The 26,317-nt window shown below is 40.3% G+C and overlaps 1 protein-coding gene across 4 annotated transcripts in view; it reads left to right on the top strand.

Moving 5' to 3' along the window:
- RELN (reelin) overlaps nucleotides 1–26,317 on the top strand; it is a 483,994-nt gene that overhangs the window by 446,537 nt on the left and 11,140 nt on the right. For 2 of the 4 annotated variants that reach the window (XM_075599655.1, XM_075599651.1), the window contains exons 53-63: nucleotides 563–740; nucleotides 2,607–2,782; nucleotides 3,941–4,044; nucleotides 4,657–4,899; nucleotides 5,316–5,488; nucleotides 6,748–6,821; nucleotides 10,461–10,622; nucleotides 11,248–11,405; nucleotides 11,679–11,898; nucleotides 12,565–12,762; nucleotides 14,681–14,779. In XM_075599655.1, the coding sequence (XP_075455770.1) occupies nucleotides 563–740; nucleotides 2,607–2,782; nucleotides 3,941–4,044; nucleotides 4,657–4,899; nucleotides 5,316–5,488; nucleotides 6,748–6,821; nucleotides 10,461–10,622; nucleotides 11,248–11,405; nucleotides 11,679–11,898; nucleotides 12,565–12,762; nucleotides 14,681–14,779 (1,785 nt within the window). Of the gene's footprint in view, nucleotides 1–562; nucleotides 741–2,606; nucleotides 2,783–3,940; nucleotides 4,045–4,656; nucleotides 4,900–5,312; nucleotides 5,489–6,747; nucleotides 6,822–10,460; nucleotides 10,623–11,247; nucleotides 11,406–11,678; nucleotides 11,899–12,564; nucleotides 12,763–14,680; nucleotides 14,780–26,317 lie in introns of all 4 variants that reach the window. The other 2 variants (XM_075599652.1, XM_075599650.1) reach the window with 1 other exon arrangement.

The following is a 26,317-nucleotide window of genomic DNA, read 5'->3' as shown; positions in this document are numbered from 1 at the left end:
CAGGGGTGGTCAAATCCAACCCTCAAGGGCCACCAACTGGGCAGGTTTTCAGGATACCCCTGCTTCAGCATAGGTGGCTCAGTCAGGGCTATAGTGGTTTAGTGGTAAAGGGCAAAATAAAGGCTTGCAAACTGCTGTCCAAAGGGACGTTACCAGAATTTAGCTTTACTAAGTGCCACCTTGTAATTAAGATTGTGGCTTTATGAGCCTGTTCAGGCTGTAGCTGCCCCTTTTTCTTTGGAGAATGTCTTCAACTGCCAATTTTAAATCTCCCATCCCAATTAACACATTTGCCATTGTTGCACTATATCTGAGCTTGCATTAATTAGTCGTGTCTGCCTAGAGATACGGATGTATCACACCTTAAAACAAAGGTGTTACATTTGACACAAAAGCTACTGTAAGTGAAGGAATGTTACATAGATAATAGGCTGCTAACATGAATGCAATGTCAAATGAATAGACCCCATCCTATTTTATTTGCTTATCTGTAACAGTGTACACATTGCACCAGCAGCAGCAATTTCCTCTGTGTAACGCGCTACCCTTTTCCTGCACCCAGTCCTGTCAGGTTTAGGTTTTACCAGAAGTTTTCAGATATGCAGTGGGCCATTGATAACTTCTACATCGGACCGGGTTGTTTGGACAACTGTAATGGTCACGGAGATTGCTTGAAGGAGCAGTGTGTCTGTGATCCTGGCTACTCTGGTGGAAACTGTTACTTGACACATACTCTGAAGGTAAGTAATAATAAGTTGCACGCATGCGTACTAACCATCAATGTGTGCACAATATTTAATGTTTTCATGTATCAAGCATAGTGAAGATAAAATGGTCTGTACCTGTTTTCCAACAAATACACCCTAAGACAATATTTCAACAGGTTAATCCACAAGATAAGTACTAATAGACCAGAGGGCCAACTCCAGTCCTCAAGGGCTACCAACAGGTCAGGTTTTCAGGATATCCCTGCTTCAGCACAGGTGGCTCAGTCAACAACTGAGCCACCTGTGCTGGAGCAGGGATATCCTGAAACCCTGACCTGTTAGTGGTTGCCCCTGTTATAGACTAATAACTAACAGATGTTTGGAAAACTCCCTGGCTGCAGATGGGGGAAGTCTAGTGCAGAATTGATATAATTGCTCAGAAGGATCCCAAAAGGTTTTACTAAAAAAGCCCCATCATTAGAAGAAATTGCATCCGTCATAACTAATCCTCTTAATTAATTATAGAGAAAGAGAAAGAAGTGACTGACAGGTTTTAAGGTTTCACACTTGATCACAAATATGAAATATGAAAAAGAGGAACAAAAATACGCAATTTGCAAGTCTGACCATTAATGATTGGAAGTGATGGTATATTTTTCTTTAATAAATCTGGTGCTGATTTAAGCACCAATATTGCACCACATGTCCATAGTTTATTTTTTAAATATTCGGCAGCTCCAGCCAAGTTTTGTAAGTATTATTTGTTTTAAAGATCAATGGGTAAGAAATAGCTACAAAAGTGAAATACTGTAATATTAATTTTAAAAAAAATGTATTTATAGAGCACTGCTAATGCACCCTTGAATTCATCTCACTTGTGGTAGCAGAAGCACAGGGAGATAAAGCCCATGTAAATTGACCCTACAGTATGTTAACCCACTTCAAAGGAGTTGTTCTCACCACTAAGCTAATCCTTAGCAACATTTTTCCATCGTGAACCCGGCTAGAAAATATTTGTTTTACGAGCCCCTAATTCGGAGCCCCTAAATCGTATTGCCAACAAAACTGTTCCCAAGCAGTATAGTGTACAATAAAGAGCAAAGTGCGCGTGTCCCAAAAGGAGTCCGTTGGTATCCAAAATAAACGGTTATCCCTCTGCTGCTCCTATTCTCCCGTGATCGGTGGGGTTAGACCGGAACATATCAAACAAAAAAGGGCGCAAAAAGAGAAAAACACAAGTCATAGATCACTAAAATATTTATAAAATTGACTAGATAAAACTTACATGGTAAAATGTAGTTCCAATCATACACACATGAGAATGAGGCACGGAAAAGGAGGGTCCCACAAGTCCACAACCCACGGATCTAAGTTGGAATATAGTCTGGTTCCCACTGCTAGATGTTATAGCAGTAAGGTGTCCTGAGCTCTTGTGGGGAAAACATGCTTAAAACAACAAAACATGTAGAATTTCAGTTCCAGGGACCCCCTGCTTCCAGAGATACTTCTGTAGCTACGGCCGGTAGAAGCCCTGGTTGGGTATCTCTGCAGACAGGGAGCTTGTGTGCCTAACAGTTCAGTTCAGCTCCAGAGACGCCCTGCTTCAATCCTGTAATAAATACAAAATAAAAAAGTTCACAAACTCCCTGTTGGAAATCACAGCTATAGAGCAACACCATGAAAATATGAATAAAGCCATATCTTGTAGATTTTTGCTTTTAGATGTTATTTTACCGATGAATAAAAGTAGGCCCAAACAACTAAATAATGTGTCTGTAAAAATAAAGATTTCTTCTATATATTATTAGAAAATGAAAACTATTGTTCTGGATCCTGTATCCTCAATCTGGTGAAATACATATTTGCAGTAATTGTTCTACACTAATTTCCTGTTCGCAGACTTTCCTGAAGGAACGTTTTGACAGTGAAGAAATAAAATCGGACTCGTGGCTCGCCATGGAAGGTGGAAAGATGTGTACAGATTGTGGAGTCCTGGTTGAGGACACTGCTCTATACTTTGGAGCAGCTGCAGTAAGGCAGACTGTCACTCAAGACTTGGACTTACGGGGTGGAAAGTATGTTATATCCATATTATACCATGGTTGCATTATGTATTTCCTTATGATGGTGTTGTGTGAAATAAAATGCATTTACTTATAGGTGTGCTTAACAAAAATACTGCAATCCTAAAAAGACATTGTATAAATAATTAGTATGTCACGTTTGACTATACCTTATCAAGTATTTGTAACAAGAGTATTGATGGAAATATGGACTTGTGCCATTGACCTTATTGTTAGCATCACATTATATCAGTGTACCACTGATTTTCTACATTACTCAAAGGAAGGTAATGCATACAGAGTATAGCACTGCAAGGTCAACGTGTACCTTTACTGTAGAACATAATACTGTATAACGTTGCACTGGGAATACATTGCTGCCCTTCTCATTCAATGGTTTATTCTGTTGAGTGAGGTACAGAAACGATAGCCCACAACATGTTTGGTATTTATTCAGGACTGATGTAAGTAGGTGCATACATGTGCGACCTGTACAGTAGCTTAGCACTGTTCTGCAAAGTGGCGTGTGAGCTGTGATGCCTTGCCACGTGTGTTGCATTTTTAGCACCCCCTTTGCAGCAGATCCTTGTAGCTAAGCTGTATTCTCTACATCCACTATTGAAATGAAGACACTAGTCAGGGCAATCGATGATGAAGAAAGCAATGATCAACTGAACACACATAAATTGGTGCAAGGACAGCGCAGAGGTGAAAATTAGAAAAAAAAATGAGAAAATAACGACGTTTTTGTACTTTTTGCCTTTTTTGTGGAATAAATGTCACAATCAGACTGTTTACTACACCATCTTTCTTCTGATTTCTACTTTCAGTATAACTTATTTCTTGCTGTTCATAGCGACCTTCTCATTTCATATCAATAGGTTTTATTTATTAAAAGGGTCATGCATTAACGTTTCTTTGGTGCAGTTCTAGAACCAAAACTGCACCAGATCTAGCAAAATAAAAATCCCATGGAAAGCAATACCAGCTTCTTTTCTTTGATACTGTACATGTGGTGAATATTCTGCTCAGTGGCTCCACCAGCTTTCTTGTTACACACTGAAACCAAAATATCTGTTACTTATGTTATTACATTTTTCGTATGCACATACATACTGTAACACATATTGCATTACATGTGTGATATAAAAGGCACTTTCTATCACCTAGGTTTGTGCAATATTGGGCAAGAATTGGCAGCGAAAATATGACATCTTGTCGCAGACCCACATGCAGAAAAGAAGGCGTTCTCCTGGATTACTCTATTGATGGAGGTAAGTTTCCTTTTTATTTCATGGTTGTATGTGTATATGTATTATGTGACACTTTTTAGCAATTCCAAGTTACTCCTATAACCAGGACTAATTTTTGGTATTAAAGTGATCATTAAATAAAAGACTTTGGCACTTTCACCAACTGATTAATTATAGAGTGCATCCCATTTGGATAAATATAACCTTCGGAGGAAGTAACTCCTGGAATGGGGGGAAAAAGCTACAGTACGAAAAGGGACTGACTCTATAGCAGAACTTACATCTGTAAATATGAGGAATACATCTAATGGGATTATAAATACAGGAAGGTTATTTTCAATGATAGATCAACTGTGACCCTACACAGCAATACTCATAAGATGTGCAGGATTCATACAATAAATCTTAACTGTATTGTTGCCTGGACACTGAGGTTGGTTGAATTTGGCTAGAAAGTTTTGCAGTTGTATATAATGTCCCAGTTGTATACAATAATAAAAGACTGAATTAAATTTACAGCTCTCATGGATCTTCTGTTTTACATAAACATAGGTTACAAACCGAAATAATGTTTCCTTGACAGCAATCGGGCTGCTAGTCTGGATTTCAAGGGTTTTCTTTGTCTTGTCTCAGGAATTACTTGGACATTGCTTCATGAAATGGATTACCAGAAATACATGTCGGTCCGATATGACTACATACTCCTTCCAGAACATGCCCAAATTAACACAACTCGTCTGCGTTGGTGGCAGCCTTTTACTATCAGCAATGGGCTTGTGGTGTCAGGTCAAGACCGTGCTCCATGGGCACTAGATAACATATTAGTTGGAGGAGCAGAAATCAACCCCAGCCAACTTGTAGACACATTTGATGATGGTATTATTCCAGTTTGTTACTGCTTTTTTAAATTGGTTAAATGTTAGACCTTTTTAAGTACAAGAAATATTGGAGAGAGCTAGAAGATCCCAAATTGGGATCCTTTTTTGGAGATCAACTCTATTGCTAGTCATGAAGGTAGATCCTTGTGGGCTAGGTGGTTGACAATTTCCTCGGTAGCAAAATGATATAGCAGATCAATGAGGCACCTCTGTTCTAATCTATGCTTTATATAAGGAATGGGAAGTCTTTTGGTAAACATGGATGCAATTTGATGAACCAAGCAGTCACGCTAGCTGATTAGTTCACCCAAAAAATAGTATTGAGGATTTGGGTCGCTATAGTTTAGATGAAGTGCAGGAGGAGTTAACAGAACAAGAAGACTTATAATGCTTTATATCATCCGTTACCAGAAGGCACGTCCCATGATGAACTCTGGAGCTTTTATCCCAACGCTGTGAGAACTGCTGGCTTCTGTGGGAACCCATCCTTCCATCTATACTGGCCGAACAAGAAGAAAGACAAGACACACAATATCCTGTCCTCAAGAGAGCTGATTATACAGGCAGGATACATGATACAGTTTAAGGTAAAAAAATAACAAGTGTCTGCATATGGAGTTGAAGGACAAATAGCACAAAGATTGTTGGCTTTATCATTCAAATTATTATTATTATTAATATCAGAACATGTTCCCAGTGAATTGAATGTTCTGCATTCAGAATGAGTTTCTATAACATGATGGTGTTTAACAATTCTGTGTGAAATAAGTATTTTGAAGAATAAAACCCAATTGCTAATATTTCTGAAATATTAAGATGGCAAAAGGGGAGCAAATATTTTGTAAGCACAAAGGTTTAAAAACCTTTGCTCCAGAGGGGCAAACAATGTACTGCAATGTGTCTGACAGCAAATATGTTAGTGGTGCCTTCTACTTGTATAGTTACTGGACACTAATGCCAGCACCTGTTGCTTTAAACCACCAACACACAGTGAGACACCTACATATGCACTAATGCACACAATTGATGTACTGTAGTTAGAGCCGCACATGTACACTTACACATTTAGATACACAAAGGGGGTGTGTGTGTGAGCCTATTACAAAAGAGGAAGTGGATATGATTTTCTAAATAACTGTTGTAACATCCAAAGGATGATCAATACATAAAAAGAAATAAAAATGGCATTAGGAGTTAAATAAACCAATGCAGACAGTATTATCTAATACTACAGAACTGATTTTTAAAAAAAAACATGCGTTTTCACGTTTTCTGCTTTAAATTCCTATGTTAAATGTAACGGACCTCTAAGGATATGCTCGTTAGGGAGGACCACCTCTTTTCAATATCATTAACACTAACGGCCATTATACGTAACCTTTTCTTGAATGTGACTTATCCTGATGTTTAGTGAGCGTTCAAGGTACTCATTAAGTCAGTAACAGACGTATGGATCTGGGCATAGATATGGCGCACACACCATGTTTCGCCCGCTGCGTGGCGATATTTTGCTTACCCATTTGGCAACATTATTAGCCCTTTGAGGCGTGGCAAAATGTTTTGCAGGGAATCGAATTTTTAAAGGGGAAAAAAATGCTTAAACTTTCATAGATTAATTTTTGGAGAGTTTCGCACATTTCTAGAAAAGGAGTCGGTCTGTGTACGTATTAAGGAGCACATATTAAATATAGTAGTGTTCAACGTTTTATTCCCAATTTCTCCATCATTTTGTATAAATCAAGCCCAAGTATTTTGCATTTATAACTTCAGATAAATTTATAGAAAGATAACACATAATCTATTACATATTGCTGGAGCTACAGTCATTTGTGTACATTTGTTTCAGATTGTGGTTGGTTGTGAAGTCAATTTATGCATAGATCTTCATTCGGTAATGCTGGAATATACAAAGGATGCCAGGTAAGAAACAAATGAAAACCTTACAAAATAATTCTCTTATCAATTTTGTTTATGTTTCTTACATGTTGTTATTCATTTCAATTGGGTGACAATTATAAGTCTTATAAACCTTGATATATAAATAATACGAATAACTTATGGTAAACCGCTCACCAATCGGTAATAGTAAGAGCAACCGGTGCAAAGGAATAGTACTGACAGAACAAACAAACAAGAAGACACAGACAGTCTCCCAAAGATCCCTTTTTAACTGCACAGCAAGGCTGCTATATGAAATAGGGGTACAATACTCCCTGACAGATAGTCTAATAAGCTGTATGGGGTACAGAAAGTAACCGCTCTCAGCACTGTGGGAGGACAGTTACCAATAAAGGCCTAGTACATGCCAAAATAATAAAGTTTTATTAAATGCAAGAAACAACGGCGCATACTCAATTAGCATAAAAACAATTAAAACGCAGGGTGATAGGTAACACCAGAGGGGAATCGAATGGATAATCCAATGGATAAGTGGTCTAGTATTCTCTAATGGTGGTAGCTGAATCTAGGTGTTGGGTAAAGTGAGGAGGTATCTATCAAAGACAGAGGGGACAGGTATATGGATATATCATATACTTGTAAGTCTAAAGAGACTCAGGAACACCTTAGTGTATGTATACCATAACAATATATATCTCCCTAGATAAAGCCTCCTCTCAATGTTAGTGGCAAGGGTGTGTAATCATGGTAAGTATCGGTATAATCAACAGTGGTAGTGACAAGATGCAAATGACACAACAGAAATGGTAATCTGACGGCCAAACTCCAAATAAAGCCTATGTGTCAGAAAAACCAAAATAAAAATATTGCAAATGTGGTAACTCAATGTCTACTCACGGTAATCGGTGCGCAAATGGTATACCGGCTGCAGTGCCTGCCACTAGTAAAAACACACCCGCCCCCCAGTACACCAGAACGGTTCCACCCGTGACCTCTGACGTCAACACGATGACGTCATCCCGACGTACGTTTCGCGCTCGGGGCTGGAGCTTTCTCAAGGTGGGAGGTCCCGTTCTGGTGTACTGGGGGGCGGATGTGTTTTTACTAGTGGCAGGCACTGCAGCCGGTATACCATTTGCGCACCGATTACCGTGAGTGACTTGATACTTACCATGATTACACACCCTTGCCACTAACATTGAGAGGAGGCTTTATCTAGGGAGATATATATTGTTATGGTATACATACACTAAGGTGTTCCTGAGTCTATTTAGACTTACAAGTATATGATATATCCATATACCTGTCCCCTCTGCCTTTGATAGATACCTCCTCACTTTACCCCACACCTAGATTCAGCTACCACCATTAGGGAATACTAGACCAATTATCCATTGTATTATCCATTCGATTCCCCTCTGGTGTTACCTATCACCCTGCGTTTTAATTGTTTTTATGCTAATTGAGTATGCGCCGTTGTTTCTTGCATTTAATAAAACTTTATTCTTTTGGCCTGTACTAGGCTTTTATTGGTAACTGTCCTCCCACAGTGCTGAGAGCGGTTACTTTCTGTACCCCATACAGCTTATTAGACTATCTGTCAGGGAGTATTGTACCCCTATTTCATATAGCAGCCTTGCTGTGCAGTTAGAAAGGGATTTTTGGGAGACTATCTGTGTCTTCTTGTTTGTTTGTTATATAAATAATACAGCTAGTCCTCGCTTATCTGACGTAATGCATCCGCAAACCCCCGCCGGATAACGGCCCGTCGAATTGCGGGTCCATGTTAATCGGCGGCGATGACCGTCGGATAAGCAGGTCCGACGTCGGATAATGCGTCCAGAGGACTGCATTATGTGGCGTCAGATAAGGCATTCTGCGGAAAGCGGCCGTCGGATACAGAGGAACACCTGTATAGCATTTAGAACTCGACTGCGGGTAAAAAAAAAACAATTCAGAGGATCCTATTAATTAAACTCTGATATTTCCCATGGAAAATCGCCGGGTAATGGCATACAATTTGACGCAATGAAAAATTCATGATGTATTCATGAAGAATTACCTCTTTTGCATGCACTTTTTGCCTGATTTTGTGTAATATTGCCCAGAAATTGACAGTCAGACATCTTACCTCCCTATAGTATCTGTCTCTCTCCCGCTCTTTATCCCCATCTCATTTCAAGCGAAAGCCTGGAGATTTCCAGCTGTGGCTTTCTGGGATATTTGCAATCTCACAGTTTTATGAATAGTCATATCATATGTCATTTTTGCCTGTTTGCATATTTTGCACGGCATTGCACAACCAGAAACAAATCATGTCAAAAAAGCTCTTTCCGCATGGTTTGGACTTGTGATAACCGCTTCATATACAGAAAGATGCAAATACGTCCAAAAAACATCCACGCCTTTATCGCAGTTTCATGGATAGGCCACAGAGAGTCAAAAATACCAACTCTGACACTCAAATCTGAGGAACTGAAGAAAGACTTTTTGATTTTACAATACCACTGAAAAACATTATTAATAATATATATATTTTTTTTATTTGTATAGCACTGACAGCTGTACATTAAAATAAAATTGTAGACACAAGTCCCTGCCCCAAAGAGTTTACAATATATTTTTTGGTGACTGAAGCACAGGGAGATAAAATTGACTTTTCCAACGTCCTGACACCGGGATTTGAACAAGCTTCAAATTCATTGATGTTGAGTTGGTGCCGTTACTCACTCAGCCACTCCTTCAATCTTGTTTCTTCAGTTGTTTCAATGTAAACAGTCAATGTGAGTCTAAGGCTGCGCTTATAGTGACGGCGACGCAACCGATGACGTCACCCGTCGCCATTGCGATAGTTATATTTCAAATTTAGGCGATTAATGGGGGAGGGCAGAGGCACAGAGAAGCTCCCGATTGGCCACAAGGGGAGACAGTGGCCGAAAAAATCAAATAACAGTGACCACCAGATGTTTGGTAGCACTGTTGCGCCGTCGCATGCGCTATAAGCGCCAACGACGGTGAGAATGCATTTGTTTTGACGCGACGGTCGCGTCGCCAGCACTATAAGCGCAGCCTTATTCTTTAGGGACCAGGCCCATATGTAGACATAGGCCTACTAGGCCTGGGCCTAAAGTGGCAAATTTCAGAGGGGCGGCAAATTTTGGTTACAGAGGCCCTGCTCTCTTCTCCACAACAATTAAACTGAATGCCGGGGAGAGCGCAGGGCCTGTGTAAAGGTCTCTTACCTCCTCCTGCAACGTCACCGATCTCCTTCTGCAGCGTGAAATAACGCAGTGGCAACGCATTGCCATGACAATGTGATGTCACATGCCATCCCCTTGTAATGGAAAAGCGTTGCAGCGTCAAAGATGCTACAGAAGGAGGAGGGCAGCGCTGCAGGAGGAGGTGGTCAGGACAGCAAAAAGGTAAGTGCCAAAGGTGGCAAAATTCTAAAACCAGCCCTGGCCAGGGAGTAGGAATTCTAAAACCGGCCCTGGCCACGGAGCAGGATCATATGCAAGACTTTGAAGACTCCTAAAGAAGTCTCAAGTTACAATACAATAATAATTCACCCCATAACTACTACGGCTATTGCACCTCTTTACTGCAAACCTCTGACATTTCCTCTGTTGACTTTGTCCAATTTTATATTGTTTGCAACAGGACAGATTCATGGCAACTTGTGCAGGCTCAATGCCTCCCTTCCTCCTCAAATAGTATTGGCTGCTCCCCATTTCAATTCCATGAAGCCACCATCTATAATTCGGTCAACACCTCTCTTTGGAAAAGGATAACTCTACAACTTCCAGATCATGTCTCATCTAGGTATGTGACCATCCCTAAGAGCAACTATGCAAATTATATCCGCTAAAGCTATGATGATTAAATATTTTGTTCGAGTGACATCATAGTCCGGTGTATCAATTGAATTCAATATCAATCAGAGATCATGTCTAATTAATTGTATTACATTTGACACATATGTTTAAGCCAAATTGATTTCTTTATTCTCAGACCAAAGACAAACTATGGTACCGAAAAATACTTTAAAAAATGAAAGATCCTTTATTTGTACCGAGAAAAAAAAATGAAAGATCCTGGCACAGATTGTGATACAAATATAATCTATGCATTGTGTAATACCTCCATATACGGTATCTTTTTAGTTTAGTAGAACTCTCACCTGCATGAGCAGGACAAATTATGTGTTAAGTAGCTTGATTGTTACATAGAAAATGTGCATTTTTATCTCAATAACTTATCCCTTATGCGCTTATTCTTACACCGATAAATGGAGCCATAATAAATATTTAGAATAGCCACCCGGACGGACATTGTTTCCTTGGACCTCTATGATGAGACCGCAAACAATAGGTAGTTTTACAGGAAATGTATAGTTGAAAAAAGTGCAACAAATGTATTGAATAATGTAGCTGTTATTTTTCTACAGTGCAACTCAGTTCCGCTGGATTCAGAAAGGCGACGAGACAGAAAAGCAGAGCTGGGCAGTGGACCATGTGTACATCGGAGAAGCTTGCCCCAAGCTCTGCAGCGGCCGTGGATACTGTACAACTGGAGCTATTTGTATTTGCGATGAAGGACACCAGGGTAAGTTTAGTTTAGTTTTGTACTCATGGGTTCGTTTGAATACCTGCATTAGGACTGAATTGCTGTGTAGCTTCCTCATTAATCCAGTCATGTATTACTTGTAATGTTGATGTGAAAAAATAAAAGCCGGTAGCCAGCGTATGTTCTTACTCCTCAGGGCAGCTACAATATATCAGTGGGAAGTCCTGTTCATGGCAAGCATTATTTTTTTTCTCAGTGGATCATTTGAGTGCTATACAAATATATAATATTAATATCGGCTGTTGTTTTCAGGTGATGACTGCTCTGTGTTTAACCATGATCTTCCCAGCTACATTAAAGATAATTTTGAATCTGAAAAAGTTACGGAAATAAACTGGGAGAACATTCAAGGAGGTGTAATAGGGAACGGATGTGGTCAGTTGGCACCATATGCCCACGGAGATTCACTCTATTTTAATGGATGCCAAGTTAGACAAGCCATAGCTAAGCCACTGGATCTAACTAGAGCAAGGTAATGCTTTCCAATCTATGTGAAACAATTCATATACGCTCATTGTAATATACTTCTGCATATTTAGAATAGTAACATACTGTACTACGCATGGTGCAAAAGACGTGCAGAAGCTGGAATTCTTGTATATTACATATCACAATAAGAACTATTTAGAGTATTTTTTTTAAGAAAAACACCTGCTTGGGTTTATTCTTGTTTTAACCTAAATTTGTTGGTTTACCATGATACGATTGACTCTGAACGCTGTATCTGAGACCCTCTGAATAAGTACCGTAACAGTACTAGAAAATATCACTGACCATCTGTATAGCCCCTTAAATATACTCACTATACACGATTTGGTGCACTCTTTCAGCTCTGTTGTGTCTTATAAAGCTTTAAAAAGTGACATATATTATATATTAGCAAAAAAATGTATATACTTCAAAGAACACTGCAAGTATATTTGTAGGGATATACTCATTAATAATAATATTTCATCGTTTGTTTTCTGCATTATTGATAGATTGGTCAACCAGTTTTCATGTGGGCAACCTGCTAGTAGTCAATTGCTTGATGTATTGATTTTAAAAACCGTATCCAGTAATCTGATAAATCAAGAGTTTAAATCAATCCTTCTAACTTTGTCCCTTCCTCATTCTTCTTTCTTTTCTTTTTTTTAAGCAAAATAATGTTTGTCCTTCAAATTGGAAGCATTGCACAGACAGAGAGTTGCAATACCAACCTCAGTGATGCAAACACGGTGAATAAGGCAGTGCTGCTACAGTACAGTGTCAATAATGGGATAACATGGCAAGTCATAGCACAGCACCAGCCAAAAGACTTTATACAAGCCCAGAGGGTATCTTACAACATTCCACTGTAAGTAGTGACTTCATAATTACTGATGGTCCATCCTATCAGCAAACGGTTTGCGGGCCTGGAAAATTGTCATTTGTATGGTGCCAGATGGAATCCATGGCTTTGTAGAATTCCGCAGGAGGGCACAGGGCAGAACTTTTGAAAGGAGTTGGTCATAATGCTGCGTGCATCATTTGCAGGAACAGACTATTACATGGCTTTGCAACTGCAGCAACATGGTGAGGTAGCAGAATGGATGGGCCGTATTGTCATTGTCTATATTTGTCCCAAAGGCTTTTTCGGAGTAATATGAAAATTAAAAGAAAAGTCTAATGAACATAGTTTTATTTGGGAATTATGAAAAGTACCTCACACAAAAAAAATAATATTTTCCTAGGGACAATTTTTTAATTTTTTTTTATCCTTTTAGCTACTGAGCCGATTACATAAATTCTATTGAACGTCCAGGAGATCATTTTCTTGTATCACTTTCATGGACTAATAACAGTCATAGTAGCTCATACAGGCCTAGATTTACTAAGCTCTGATAAATCGGAGCAAATAACTGGACGTTAACCAAAACAGGAACGGACATAATTTAACTCATTATTCACGAGGGGGTAATCATATACAGAACGCCTGTAGTTGAGCCCCTTAGAATAAGGTTGATGTCACGTTATTTTAGGATAACGCTGCGTTATCTTCACATAACATGGCGTTATCCAAGTGTTGGTGTTGCTCCCATTTAGTCCCTGAAACAGGATTTATGCTGAAGAGGCACATCTGAGATACCTGGGGAAACTGCTAATGTAATTTATCTCTCCCCCTCACTCTCCCTAGTGTAATTAATGGCGTGATCGCATAACTGGTTTGTAATGTGGTCATATTAAGTATAGCTTTATATTGCAGAATGTTTATTTTCAGTGCTGTCCCAAACATGACATTCTACATTAGATTCTACTTTAGGGTAACTGTAGAAGTTGCTTAAAATTTCTACTAAGAAGGTAATTCAATATACTCCAAAAAGGCGGTTTGGGCCATTGTTGTCCGAAAACTCCTGTTGACCTCAATGGGAGTGTTCGTCCGATAAAGACCTATGCATATTGAATTACAGTACACTCACTAAGTGGCAAATGTGTTTATATAACGCTGGGTATTTTAACATATTGGAGATGAGTAATTCGGCAGTAAGAACATTTCACTGTTCCTTTACTCTGTGTCAGGGTTTTCATATGCCCTGTACGTTTACCGTCTTCATTTTCTGGTTTGTGAATACCAGAGGAAGACACTGACTTGTGTCACAATGAACTCTGGTACCATCCCTTTTTAAAAACATTTTTTTTTTTTTGGTATATACTTTTTTGAGAGAGGTATTCCACTTTTTGTACTCTGAAAACAAAAGCTATTTGGAAATCTGGTCCAGCGAGCTTCAGTTTTTCTGTATTTATTTCTGTATGTTTATACACGTTTGATTAGAACTTTTAATCGGTCAGTGCTCTTCCCTCTATATATTTATATTGCTGCTAATGACATAATTTTTGGGTCAACTTACGTTAATAATTTGGCTGATTAACACTTTATGACTGAGTAAACACGACGTGCAACAGAAAAGGTGTCTAGGAGGGTGCTCTCTCGTGGCAAAATGTAGTGAGAATATTAGAAGTGATGAATCATATGCGCGTTGCACATCTAGTGTGCAAATAAGTGACAAAAAAGTGAATATACACTACATCTGTGTCGAAAGTGATGGTGCAAATAGTGGATAAATATTACATGAAGACCTCCACTCAACCTAAGATGGAAGAAACTGTTCCCATGTTTCTTCAGATAAATGGATTTATTGTTATTTCCACGTGTTTGATCATTTGACGTCCTCCGCTCCCTGTGCTGTGCTGGAATCCTGAGTAAACACAATGTTTGCCTTCTCTACTTAATACAGGGAGGCCCGAATGAAAGGAGTCTTACTACGCTGGTGGCAGCCCCGTCATGGTGGAACAGGTCATGATCAGTGGGCTTTGGATCATGTAGAAGTTGTACTGTGAGTATCTGCTACACCGCATGTCCGTTTTATAGAACCATCCAAACATCATCACCAGAAATTAAACTCTGCCGCTTTCCATATGTGGATATGTCAGAATTGACCTTTCACATAATCTTCAGTCTAAGACCACTCGAGCTCATTTAACTTTAAAAGTTGTAATTTGTGTCGGACAAATGTATGATTCGTTAAACATAGTAAGGAACTGACAAGATGGAGTACTTTATTATCTCACACTAAGGGGCCGGATCATTAAACTGTGATAATGACATTTCTGGGCAAAAATAGCAACTTTTGCCATAAGCATTAAAAAGTTCTCCGAACGGTGCAAAACTTATTTTTTATAGTTGGCATTTGTTTCTGACTGTGCAAATCTGTGTGATACTGTATGCACATTTTGTATGCAAATAACACAATCAAAATTACATATTTACTGGTGCAAGATTGCATGTCGCCCCTAAAAGTCACAGCCAGAAATCTCGTTACCCTAAAGTAGGTAAATTTAGAGAGAGAGAGAGAGGCACTAACCATGAGAAAAAGTGCATGCAAATAATGTTTTTCTATGATTTCTCTGCATAGATAATTTGTAATGAATATAGCGGAAACTTTATCACGCTAGATTGTATTCTATTTTGAGATGATTTCAGATTAGCAATATTTTGAGTTTTATAGGTATCAAATAGTAGTGTACATTAGCAATACGAGTGCGAAGATATATATATTTTAAATATTACAATTGTAATATTAGGTATCAAGTGATACAGGTTACAGATATTATCTTAAAGTTATAGAGGCGCAAACACCTGCAGGTTATGTATAAAACATGCTTTAATAAAGTAGTGTATTATGGAGGTAATATTATCCACGTTCTCCAACCCGTGTCAATTCTTCCAAGGACAATGTTCAGATCGCCAGAATCCCTTGTGTATAAGATAGCAAAAAGAAAATGGACATAGTTTACACTATTTAATGCTAACACGCATGCACAAAAAAATGAAACACACTTGCAAGATCAAATGAGCAGTGGGTGTTATTTTTACCAGGATACCTGCGCCTCTCAAGAACAGCTCCATGGCTCTTAATGCTCTGACAGGCGGCAGGTATCTAGTACGCTAGTATCCAGTGTCTGGTACGCTGAAAGGACACTAGTGCACCACTCCCATACTCGGCTGGATCGGTAGAATCTTCACAAAGGCGGCCAGCCCGAAAGTACGGCAAGCTCAACAGTCCAATAGCAAAAAACGTAACACCAGCCGAAAGTACGGCAGACTCGGTCTCAATTGCAAATGCAAAATTTGATCTGGCATCTTGTAAGTGTGTTTCATTTTTTTGTGCATGCGTGTTAGCATTAAATAGTTTACACTATGTCCATTTTCTCTTTGCTATCTTATATACAAGGGAGTCTGGCATTCTGAACGTTGTCCTTGGAAGGATTGACACGGGTTGGAGAACGTGGATGATATTACCTCTATAATACACTAGTTTACTGAAACATGTTTTATAAATAACTTGAGGGTGTCTGCGCCTCTATAACTTTAATATCACATTTGGATGGATGAGGAAACCGTGAACGGAGAGCAGGATCCCCTGTAGGATATGTATTTTTTCTGTTATATTTAATCACTCAAGTATATCTTTTGCTCTTTTGTTTGTACACACCACGGATGGTTATCAACAAAATGTCACAAGCCACTGGGGGGGAGGCCAGTAGCATATTAGGCTGCATAGGTAGAGGTATTATCAGCAGAAAGGGGTGATGCCACTTGACAATACATCACCTTTTGTATTGTGACCTAATGTAAAAGGCAGATAGGATGAGGTTCAAAGTAGAGAACAAGAACACATTTCAAAGCATGACTACACAACTTCAGCATGTACACTCTGTAGATCCTAAAGGAGAAAGAGAATGGAAAGGATGGGGACTTACCTCAAGAGTATACATGAATAAGGTACAGGAGGGCAGCAGTTTTCAAAGTGACAGAAATAGCAGAAGAAGTTTGACCTCTCTAAGTCTACCTGCAATATTTTAAATGTTAACATTTTCAGAATTAAAGTATTACAGGCATACCCCGCATTAACGTACGCAATGGGACCGGAGCATGTATGTAAAGCGAAAATGTACTTAAAGTGAAGCACTACCTTTTCCCCACTTATAGATGCATGTACTGTACTGCAATCGTCATATACGTGCATAACTGATGTAAATAACGCATTTGTAACAGGCTCTATAGTCTCCCCGCTTGCGCACAGCTTCGGTACAGGTAGGGAGCCGGTATTGCTGTTCAGGATGTGCTGACAGGCGCATGCGTGAGCTGCTGTTTGCCTATTGAGCGAGATGTACTTACTCGCGAGTGTACTTAAAGTGAGTGTCCTTAAACCGGGGTATGTCTGTACTTGCACTTTTGCTATGTATGGCTAAACGGCCAAACTCTTTTGTTCTAATCTCAAGATAGAGTTATGTCTGGTACTAGCTTTAAAAAAAAACATGTAGGAACTTAACCTCCCCCCCCCCCATATTAAACACAATGTATTAAACATTCCTTATTTTCAGTTTCCGAGTACAAAAATGTAAACATAACAGAATATTTCAGGATTCCACATGCTTCCCTCCTCACCAGTTCTTTCCCCACATGCTAACCTTACCTGCTTCTCCCCAACATGCGCCTGTCTTCACCAGCTACTCCCCACATGCTTCCCTCACCAGCTTCTCCCCACGTGCTTCCCTCACCAGCTTCTCCCCAAGTGCTCCCTTCCTCACCTGCTTCTCCATCACATTCTACTCTCCAGCTTCTTCCCCACATACTTCCCTCCTCTGGAGCTTCTTCCCCACCTGCTTCCCTCCTCTCCAACTTCTTCCCCACATGCTCTCCTCCTCTCCAGCTTCTCCACCACATTCTCGCCTCCTCTCCAACTTCTTCCCCAAATGCTTCCCTCCTCTCCAACATCTCCCCCACATGCTCCCCTCGTCTTCAGCTTTACCCCTACATGCTTCCCTCCTCACCTGCTTCTCCCCACATGTTCCCCACCTTAACAGCTTCTTCCCACATACTCCCCTCCTCACTTGCATCTCCCCCTCATGCACCAGCTTCTGACCCACATGCTCCCCTTCTCACCTGCTTCTTCTTTACATGCTCCCCTCCTCACATGCTTCTCCTCCTCCTCGCCAACTTCTTCCCCACCAGCTTCTGACCCACATGCTCCCTTTCTTGCCAGCTTCTCCTCCACATGCTCTTATCCTCAACAGCTTCCCTTCCTCACCTGCTTCTCCCTTAAATGCTCATTTCCTCACCAGCTTCTTCTCCCCATGCTTCCTTCCCACCTGCTTCTCGCACTGATACTCCCATCCTCACCTACTTCTCCCCATATGCTTCACAATCTCACCTGCTTCTCCTCATGTTCTCATCCTGACATGCTTCTCTGCCAAATGCTCCCATCCTCACCAACTTCTCCCCCACATGTTCCCCTCCTCACTTGCATCTCCCCCTCGTGCTTCTCTTCCTGCCAACTTCTCCCCCTCATACTCCTTGCCTACTTCTGCCTGTACTGCTCCCCTCCTCACCTGCTTCTACCTCTCAAGCTCCCCTCCTCACCTGCTTCTCCCCCACATGCTCCCCTCCTCACTAGCTTCTCCCTGCTTCCCTCCAACATCAGCTTCTCCGCCACATGCTCCCCTCCCCACCTGCTTCACCCCCATATGCCTGACATGCCTCTACCCCATATGCACCCCTTCTCACCAGCATTTCTCCCAGATTATCCTCTCCTCACTTGCTTCTCCCCCTCATGCTTCACTCCTCACTAACTTCTCCCTCTCATACTCCCCTCCTCTTCTGCCTCTCCCCCACATGCTCCCCTACTCGCAAGCTTTTCCCACACCTGCTTCCCCTCCTCCGCTCCTTATCCTGCTTCGCCTTAACATGTTCTCCTCCTTACCAGCTTCTCCCCTGCATCCTCCCCTGCTCTGTATCTTCTCTCCTACATACTCTGCTTCTCCTCTACATGCCATCCCTTCTCTTTCTTTCTTCCCTCTGCTCACTCTCCCCATCACACTTCCCCCCCCCTTTTTACTCTTCCCCTCCTTTTCTTTCTTACTCTTCCCCCCCTTCTCTCTCATTCTTCCCCTCCCTCTCTCCCTCTTCCCCCTCTTGTCTTACTCTTCTCCCTCCCCTTGTCTCTCTCACTCTTCTCCCCATGTCTCTCACACTTCACCCTCTCTTACTCTCTCTGCCCTCTCTTTTACGCTCTCTCCACTCTTTTATCCCCCTCCTCTTTTACTCTCTCATACCTCCCCTCCCTCCCCCAGGCCCTACCTGGGGAATGTGTGTGGACTCTCTAAGCTTGTCAGTAACCGGTGATGGAGGAGGTCCCGCCCACCCAGCCAACACTGGAAGTTGGACCAGACTTTTGGCACGTTGCTGGTTCAGGCTGGTTCAGATAGGTCACTGACAAACTCGGCACTCACATTCCCCAGGTAGGGCCTGGGGAATGCGGCAGAGTGGCTGCAAAACTGCCGGAACTGTGTTCTGCTGCTAAAATAAGTGCTGCAGCATTCCTGCTTCACTCTAGCCCTGGTTATGTCAAGCTCGTGTCAGAGTGCATTACTGTATGGTCAAAAGGCACTTCCTCTTCCCCACTGAAGAGAATCTAAGACTCTTTGAGGACCTTTTACGAGTAAGTTATCAGCAGCTACCTGGAATCTGTTGACACTGCGATAAGTACTCTTCCAAAGGTGATATATTGAAAGAGGTGCTTTTATACATTTTCCCATTATTCATTGGAGTTCATAGAGGGGAACATACACCACAAAGGTAATGAGGCAAGTGTTTCTCCTATTATCCAGATTGCACATTGGGGAACTAGGAAATGGCATGCGCCAGTGAAAGCATGTTTTTGTATCTGCAACCTCCAAAACAATAAAAGCACCCATAAAACACACACATTTATAGATAAATATATTTGTGGACACAAACAGAAAAAGTATCCCTTATGAGCACATATGGGATACTTTTTCTGTTTGTGTCCTCATTATCTATTATCCCGAAGCACCGCTGGCATAACAATTGTGTTTATAATTAGCCAGCCTTTGAGGGTACCTTTACAATACGTAGTGTATGCGGTGTCTAGCCCCCCTTTCTCTCTCTACACATAAATATATTTGTGTTTGTATGACTATATATACAGTATTTATATATTTGTGTGAAGGTGACAGCGGGTATTCAAGAAGATGTATAGTGACACATCTGCTGGTACTGTAGGTTCAACCATACTAGGAAAGCTTGAACATTATACCCGGATAAAGTGGGAAAGGTACTTGCCAACATGCAAGTAAGGCATCAACCTCCAAATATGGAGTATACCAAAAAACAATGGCTCTCGTTCTCCGGAGGCTGGATTGTGCCTGTGTTCCAGCATTCAGGAAGAAGACATGAAGGTAGAGGGTGCTAAGAATCCCCAGAGGTTCAAACAAAAAGCTGTGATTCAAACCTCAATCTGGCTACCAACAGCTGCCGAACTCTCTCCAGTGAAGCAGCACTGTAAGAACTGAAAGACGATATTGAAAAGATTAAATGGGAAATTTGAGGCCTTAGTGAAGTAACAAAAAAAAGCTAAAGACCTCATTAAGCTCAAAAGTGGACACCTGTTATATTATAGAGGTACAGAAAATGGAAGAATCAGTGGACTAGGCTTCATCGTTAACAAGAGATAGAGAAACAACATAGTGGAGTATGAAAGCTCATCGGAAAGAGCAGCAAGAATTATCATTCAGTTGACAAAGAGATACAAGTACAGGCCCCAACATCAATTCGCACAGACAATTAAGTGGAAGACTTCTACCATACAATCAACCAACTTAACCATAAAGGAAATTTACATTTAAAATTCCGGAAAATTCCACAACAATGGAATAATGCCATAGTTATCCTCATCCACCATAAAGGAGACAGAGAAGACCTCAACAACTACAGACCAATTAGTCTAGTTCCAATTCAAGATTTTTACAAAGATACCCGCTAATCGACTGTGACAGACCCTGGAATTCACACAGCCTAGAGAACAAGCAGGATTTCTCAAAGGCTATAACGCCATGGACCACATCCAGGTCGTACAAAAAGTGATTTCATGAATATGATCTACCACTCAATTTAGGATTTTTAGATTACAAAAAAAAGCATGATCCTGTCTATACCTTAGCGGTTTTAAATGCATTTAGAAGATGTGCTGATGAAGCCTACTTTGATATAATAAGGAACATTTACGAGAATGCCACATCAACCATTGAATTTCATGATGATACAAGCAAGATAAGGATCAGCAAGGTAGTGCGACAGGGAGACACCATGTCACCAAAGCTTTTCCTAGCAACACTTCAAGAATTGTTAAAGACATTTGGGAAAAAAGGAATCAAGATCAATGGGGAATATTTGAATCATCTTCGATTTGCAGATGACGTTGTTATTTTTACCACACGTCCAGAAGACCTCCAGCAACAAATCAGAGAACTTGTCTAAGCAAGTAAGAAGGTGTTCATACATATCGTCATTGTAGAGGTAAAAGGTTTTTTAATAGACAAATATTATGTCAGTAAGTGCATTTACTGGGGTTTTGCCAAAAATGCACTTACTGACATAATATTTGTCTATTAAAAAACTCATTAAAGTTACCTAAGCTTTAGAACAAAATACATTATATATATATATATAAAGCAAACACATTCATGAAGTACGGGAAAGCTCCCGAGGAAGATTGAATTACAACTGAAATCTTTAAAGAAACTTGGGAAGAAATAGAGAAAATCCTTGCAAACTCTTTAAATGCTGCTTGTATAACAGGGAATGTCCAGAACAATGGAGCACTGCCATAGGTATGCTCATCCACAAGAAAGGATACCAAGAAAACCTGAAGGACTAAAGACAAATCAGTCTACTTCCAATTGCGTACAAGACTTTTTTGTATGAAGATACTCACTAATCAGCTGCAACAGCCCTGGACTTCACCCTGTCTAGAAAAAAGGTGGGATTTCACAGTGGATACAACAATATTGACTAAATCCTCGTCGTTTAAAACCAGAGACAGAACATGAAACACAGACAGAGCCCAGTGCTACATCCAAATGACACAAATACACGGTACAGTGCCTAAATATATATATAGATATCTTTTGAATTAAATGGTCTTTTAGTTTAACCCTTTGGCCAAAGCGTTGTAAGCCCTTGAGCCCCTCCAAGGCAGACCACGTCTCAAGGGTCCTAACACTAAAATAAATTCTTAATAACCTGTACATTACCAGGAAGAATGATTTATAATTAATCTGTCAAAATTAGTTGCATGAGCTTATAGGGGTCCTGTATGTTTTCTAAATCCTAGTCAAGAAGTGATTTCCCAAAGTAATGAATACGATCCATCACTCTTCTTAGAATTCGTAGATTACGAAAAAGCATTTGATTCTGTCTACACCTCAGCGGTTCCCAATGCATTAAGAATACAACATGTTGAAGAAGTGCACATTGATATTATAAAGAACATCTACGAGAATGCCACATCAACCATTAGATTACATGAAGTTACAAGTAAGATGAGGATCAGTAAGAGAAGACATCAAAATGGCAGTGATACGGATATATCGCAGGAAGAAATTACCATCGTTTGACAAAGATATAGTACTCAACTGGATAACAAAAGATATCGAAAGACCAAGATGATGACAAATAGTTAGATGGAGAGAATATATAAGAACATTTGTTGTATCAATGTATATATATATATATATGTATATATATATATATATATATATATATATATATATATATATATATACACACACACACACACACACACACACAGTGGCGAGAAACAGTTTGTGAACCCGAATGATAATTACGGAAATTCCATAGCTTTTCCATGATAACCTTCTTGAATCACAACCAGTATTTTATTAAATATTCAATAGGGCTTATATTAATCAATTCCATGTCTTTTGAAACAAAATGATATTTGAATTAGACAAACAATGAGTAATTAACAGTTAGGGTATGTGCAAAAATAAGTGAAACTCTAGTTTTATCAGCTAAATTAAAGGGGATACATAATTAGGTAGCTCTTCAGGTGGGAGTTTTGGAGGCCCCACCCTATATAAAGATGAGAAACTTTGTGAGTTTGGTCTTTACCATACAGGTGTGTGGAAACATAAGTCATGCCACGGTCAAAGAAATCTCTGAGGACCTCAGAAAAACAGTTATTGATGCTCATCAGTCTAGAAAGGGTTACAACACAATTTCTAATGATTTGGGGCTCCACCAATCCACTGTCAGACATATAGTCTACAAATGGAGAAAGTTCCATGTTGTTGTTCAAAGTTCAAGATCACAGTCACTCTACCCAGGAGCGGTCATCTTACCAAAATCTCTCCAACAAACCAGCAAATCATCCAGAATGTCACAAAGAACTCCAGAGTAACAACCTTGGCTAATGATTGAACAAGAATGGTGTGAATGGATCTCTAAAAAGAACATTGCTGCCTGTCTGAATATCTCTAAAGAACACTGTAACAGGGGACTTATCCCTGTTCAGTAATGTGCCTTTAATCTAGCAGTGTGGTGGTTAACTTCTGGTAGTTAATTACTAAACACCACCTGCCTGATTGAGATGGCTTACAAAAGCCTGTCTGTTCAAACAGGAAGTGAGAAGTCTTTAGCTGACACCTGAGCTGAACTTGAAGACACACTTGTTTGGAGCTCTGCCAAAGTTAGCAGAGCTGCTTTCAAGACACAATGCCCAAATAAGACTTCTAAACCTGGATGCTGATTTTCTGTGCACGCTCAGTGCGGTTCCAGGAGAGCAGAGAAGCTTACTCTACAGCTGATAAACAGATAAGACTTTCATTATTAAGAGACTGCTTATACTGTATCTGCTTATTTTCATGCTATGTTTGGGACTGGGGAGAAATGCTTGACTAGGGAGATGTGAATTGGTTGCATAGTGTTTTCACTAGAATTACTCCCAAGTGAATGGAAGCTTTGTTCCCCCCCCCTGTGTTTGGATAATTTTCCTGATGAAAAGGAACAGGCACAATAAAGCCTATTATAATTTCACGTTATAAAGCCTCCTAATTGCGTACCTCTGTGAACGTCCGTCCACAAACACACAGATGATCGACAAGACGTCTAGAACAATGTTCCCTGGGACAGACGAGTCAAAGGTAGAACTTTTTGGCCTCAATGAGAAACGTTATGTTTGGTGAAAACCAAACACTGCGTTTGAACAGAAGTACCTCATCCCAAGCGTCAAGTATGGTGGTGGGAGTGTGATGGCTTTGGACTGCTTTGCAGACTCAGGACCTGGACAGCTTGACATCTTTGACACAACTATGAATTCTGCATTGTATCAGGAGATTCTAGAAGATAATGTCAGGCCATCCATCCGTGAGCTGAAGCGAAAGTGGACCATGTAGCAAGACAATGATCCTAAACATACAAGCAGATCTACAAAATAATGGCTGCAGAAGAAGAAATTCTGTTTTTTAGAATGGTCTAGTCAAAGGCCGGACCTAAACCCCATTGACATGTTGTGGCAGGACCTGAATTGAGCTGTCCATGCAAGGAAGCCCTCAAATGTCACTGAGTTAAGTAGAAATTGAAGGTAGAGCACTGCAAAAGTAGAGGCTTTTGGATAAATTAAATAAACTATTTTATTGGGCCATAATGCCAAGAACTTGACAGACACAGGTTAAAAGGAACTCTGACGCGTTTCCCGCCGTGGAGGCGCTTTATCAAAGAGTGCTTTTGTTCATTCTGTGGCTGGTAATATAGTGATCTGCCGTGGGTACACACCTACACATCAAATGTTATCAATCAAATAATCAAGAGGTCAAGCATCTTGGAATTGAGCAGCAAATGTATAGAACAGCTGATCACCAACCAGTCACGAATTGAACTGTGTTTAAAAACACATAACATAACAAACATACAACATTTATAGATAATCAAATATATACACTGAGTTAAAGAAGTTCTGCAAGGAGGAATGGGCCAAAAATCCTCAAAACCGATGTGAGAGACTGATCAGCAGTTACAGGAAATGCTTAGTTGAAGTAATTGCTGCTCAATCGGGTGCCACCAGGTACTGAATCTAAAGGTTCACATACTTTTTCCAAAAATATCATGGTTTTGTGTCATTTGTTTGTTCAGGTTAGCTTTATCTATTATTAGGACTTAGATAAGATTTAATAACATTTTAGGTTATTTATATATGTGTGTGTGTGTGTGTGTGTGTGTGTGTGTGTGTGTGTGTGTGTGTGTGTGTGTGTGTGTGTGTGTGTGTGTGTGTGTGTGTGTGTGTGTGTGTGCGCGCCCCAGGGCATTCTGACCCTTGTCCGGGACTCGCTGTAACCTTCTAGGGTAATTCACACAGAGACCATGTTCAGCATGTTGGTAAAACAAGTCTTTACTCTTTTTTGAACCCTAGCTATACATAGATCACCCTAACTGCAGTTGGGTGGCTTGCCCACTTACCAACTAAATATACATAAAGGTTAGCAAATGATAGATATTTTTACCTTGCAGCCTCCCAGCTCTCTCCTGGCTCAGGTAGGGGGACAAGTAAGATAACTCAGCTTTGCAGCTTAAAACACTGCTTGTTAATTAACCCAGGTGAGCTGCTATTATCTCCCCTGTGGAATCTCCACAGATAAGTGGAAATCCTGGCCTGGATCTTTTTAATCAGCTGTCTAAGGCTGCTGGAGCACCGGCCCACCTTCCTCTCCGGATACTCCACTCCAGGGACCCTTAACATGACTTGTAAGTCTCAGAGCACTTGCACAGCCGGTCTCTCCCTGGGCTTTTAACTTCCTCAGTGAGGAAAAAAAAACTGTTTACCAGGGTAGGTTTTACAGTATATACCTCCCTCCAATTACTGTACCACATACTCTGTCACCATATATACAACATCAAGGTATGAGAGGCACTCAATAATGTACTGGAATATCTAAATATTACTTATCTTGCCATGGGTGCACAGCGAAAGACCGCGATCCACGGTCCAGCAACATAGAACAGGAATAAATTGAGGCCCTCTGACTCTAATAGTTCAAATGTATTTGAATAATTTCATCAAAAATACACAAAGTAGTCAAACTGAGCAACGTTTTAGACCTGTGTGGTCTTTTCTCAAGCTTGAACATGGACCTTCCTCAGGTTTGGTAGCAACCAGGGCTCTTTGGGTTATATTATCTTACATTTGAATTGTAACATTCTCAGTGTGTTAGTAATATATCCTGACACGTTGAACTCCAGAAATGTGTGTCTGGTGTTTATGTATTTTGACAGTTTCTCTATGAGATATACAGTCAACATATCGTAGCTGCATCTTCTGTTGTGCATATGCTCGAATAGCAATATGGGGATCCAGTCCATACCGTTAATGGTATGAGCTACCCATGCCATAAATAAAACTGTAGAACCTTTTTGGCATTGCAAATTGATTTGAGTCATCATGCTTCTGTTACCAAATTTCAGAGGAACAGACGTTTTTTTGGGTATATTATAT

Source organism: Ascaphus truei, chromosome 5 (assembly GCF_040206685.1).
Source record: "Ascaphus truei isolate aAscTru1 chromosome 5, aAscTru1.hap1, whole genome shotgun sequence".
Taxonomy (NCBI): Eukaryota; Metazoa; Chordata; class Amphibia; order Anura; family Ascaphidae; genus Ascaphus; species Ascaphus truei.
The sequence above is the reverse complement of the archived record's forward strand: the minus strand, read 5'-3'. Positions and strand labels throughout refer to the sequence as shown.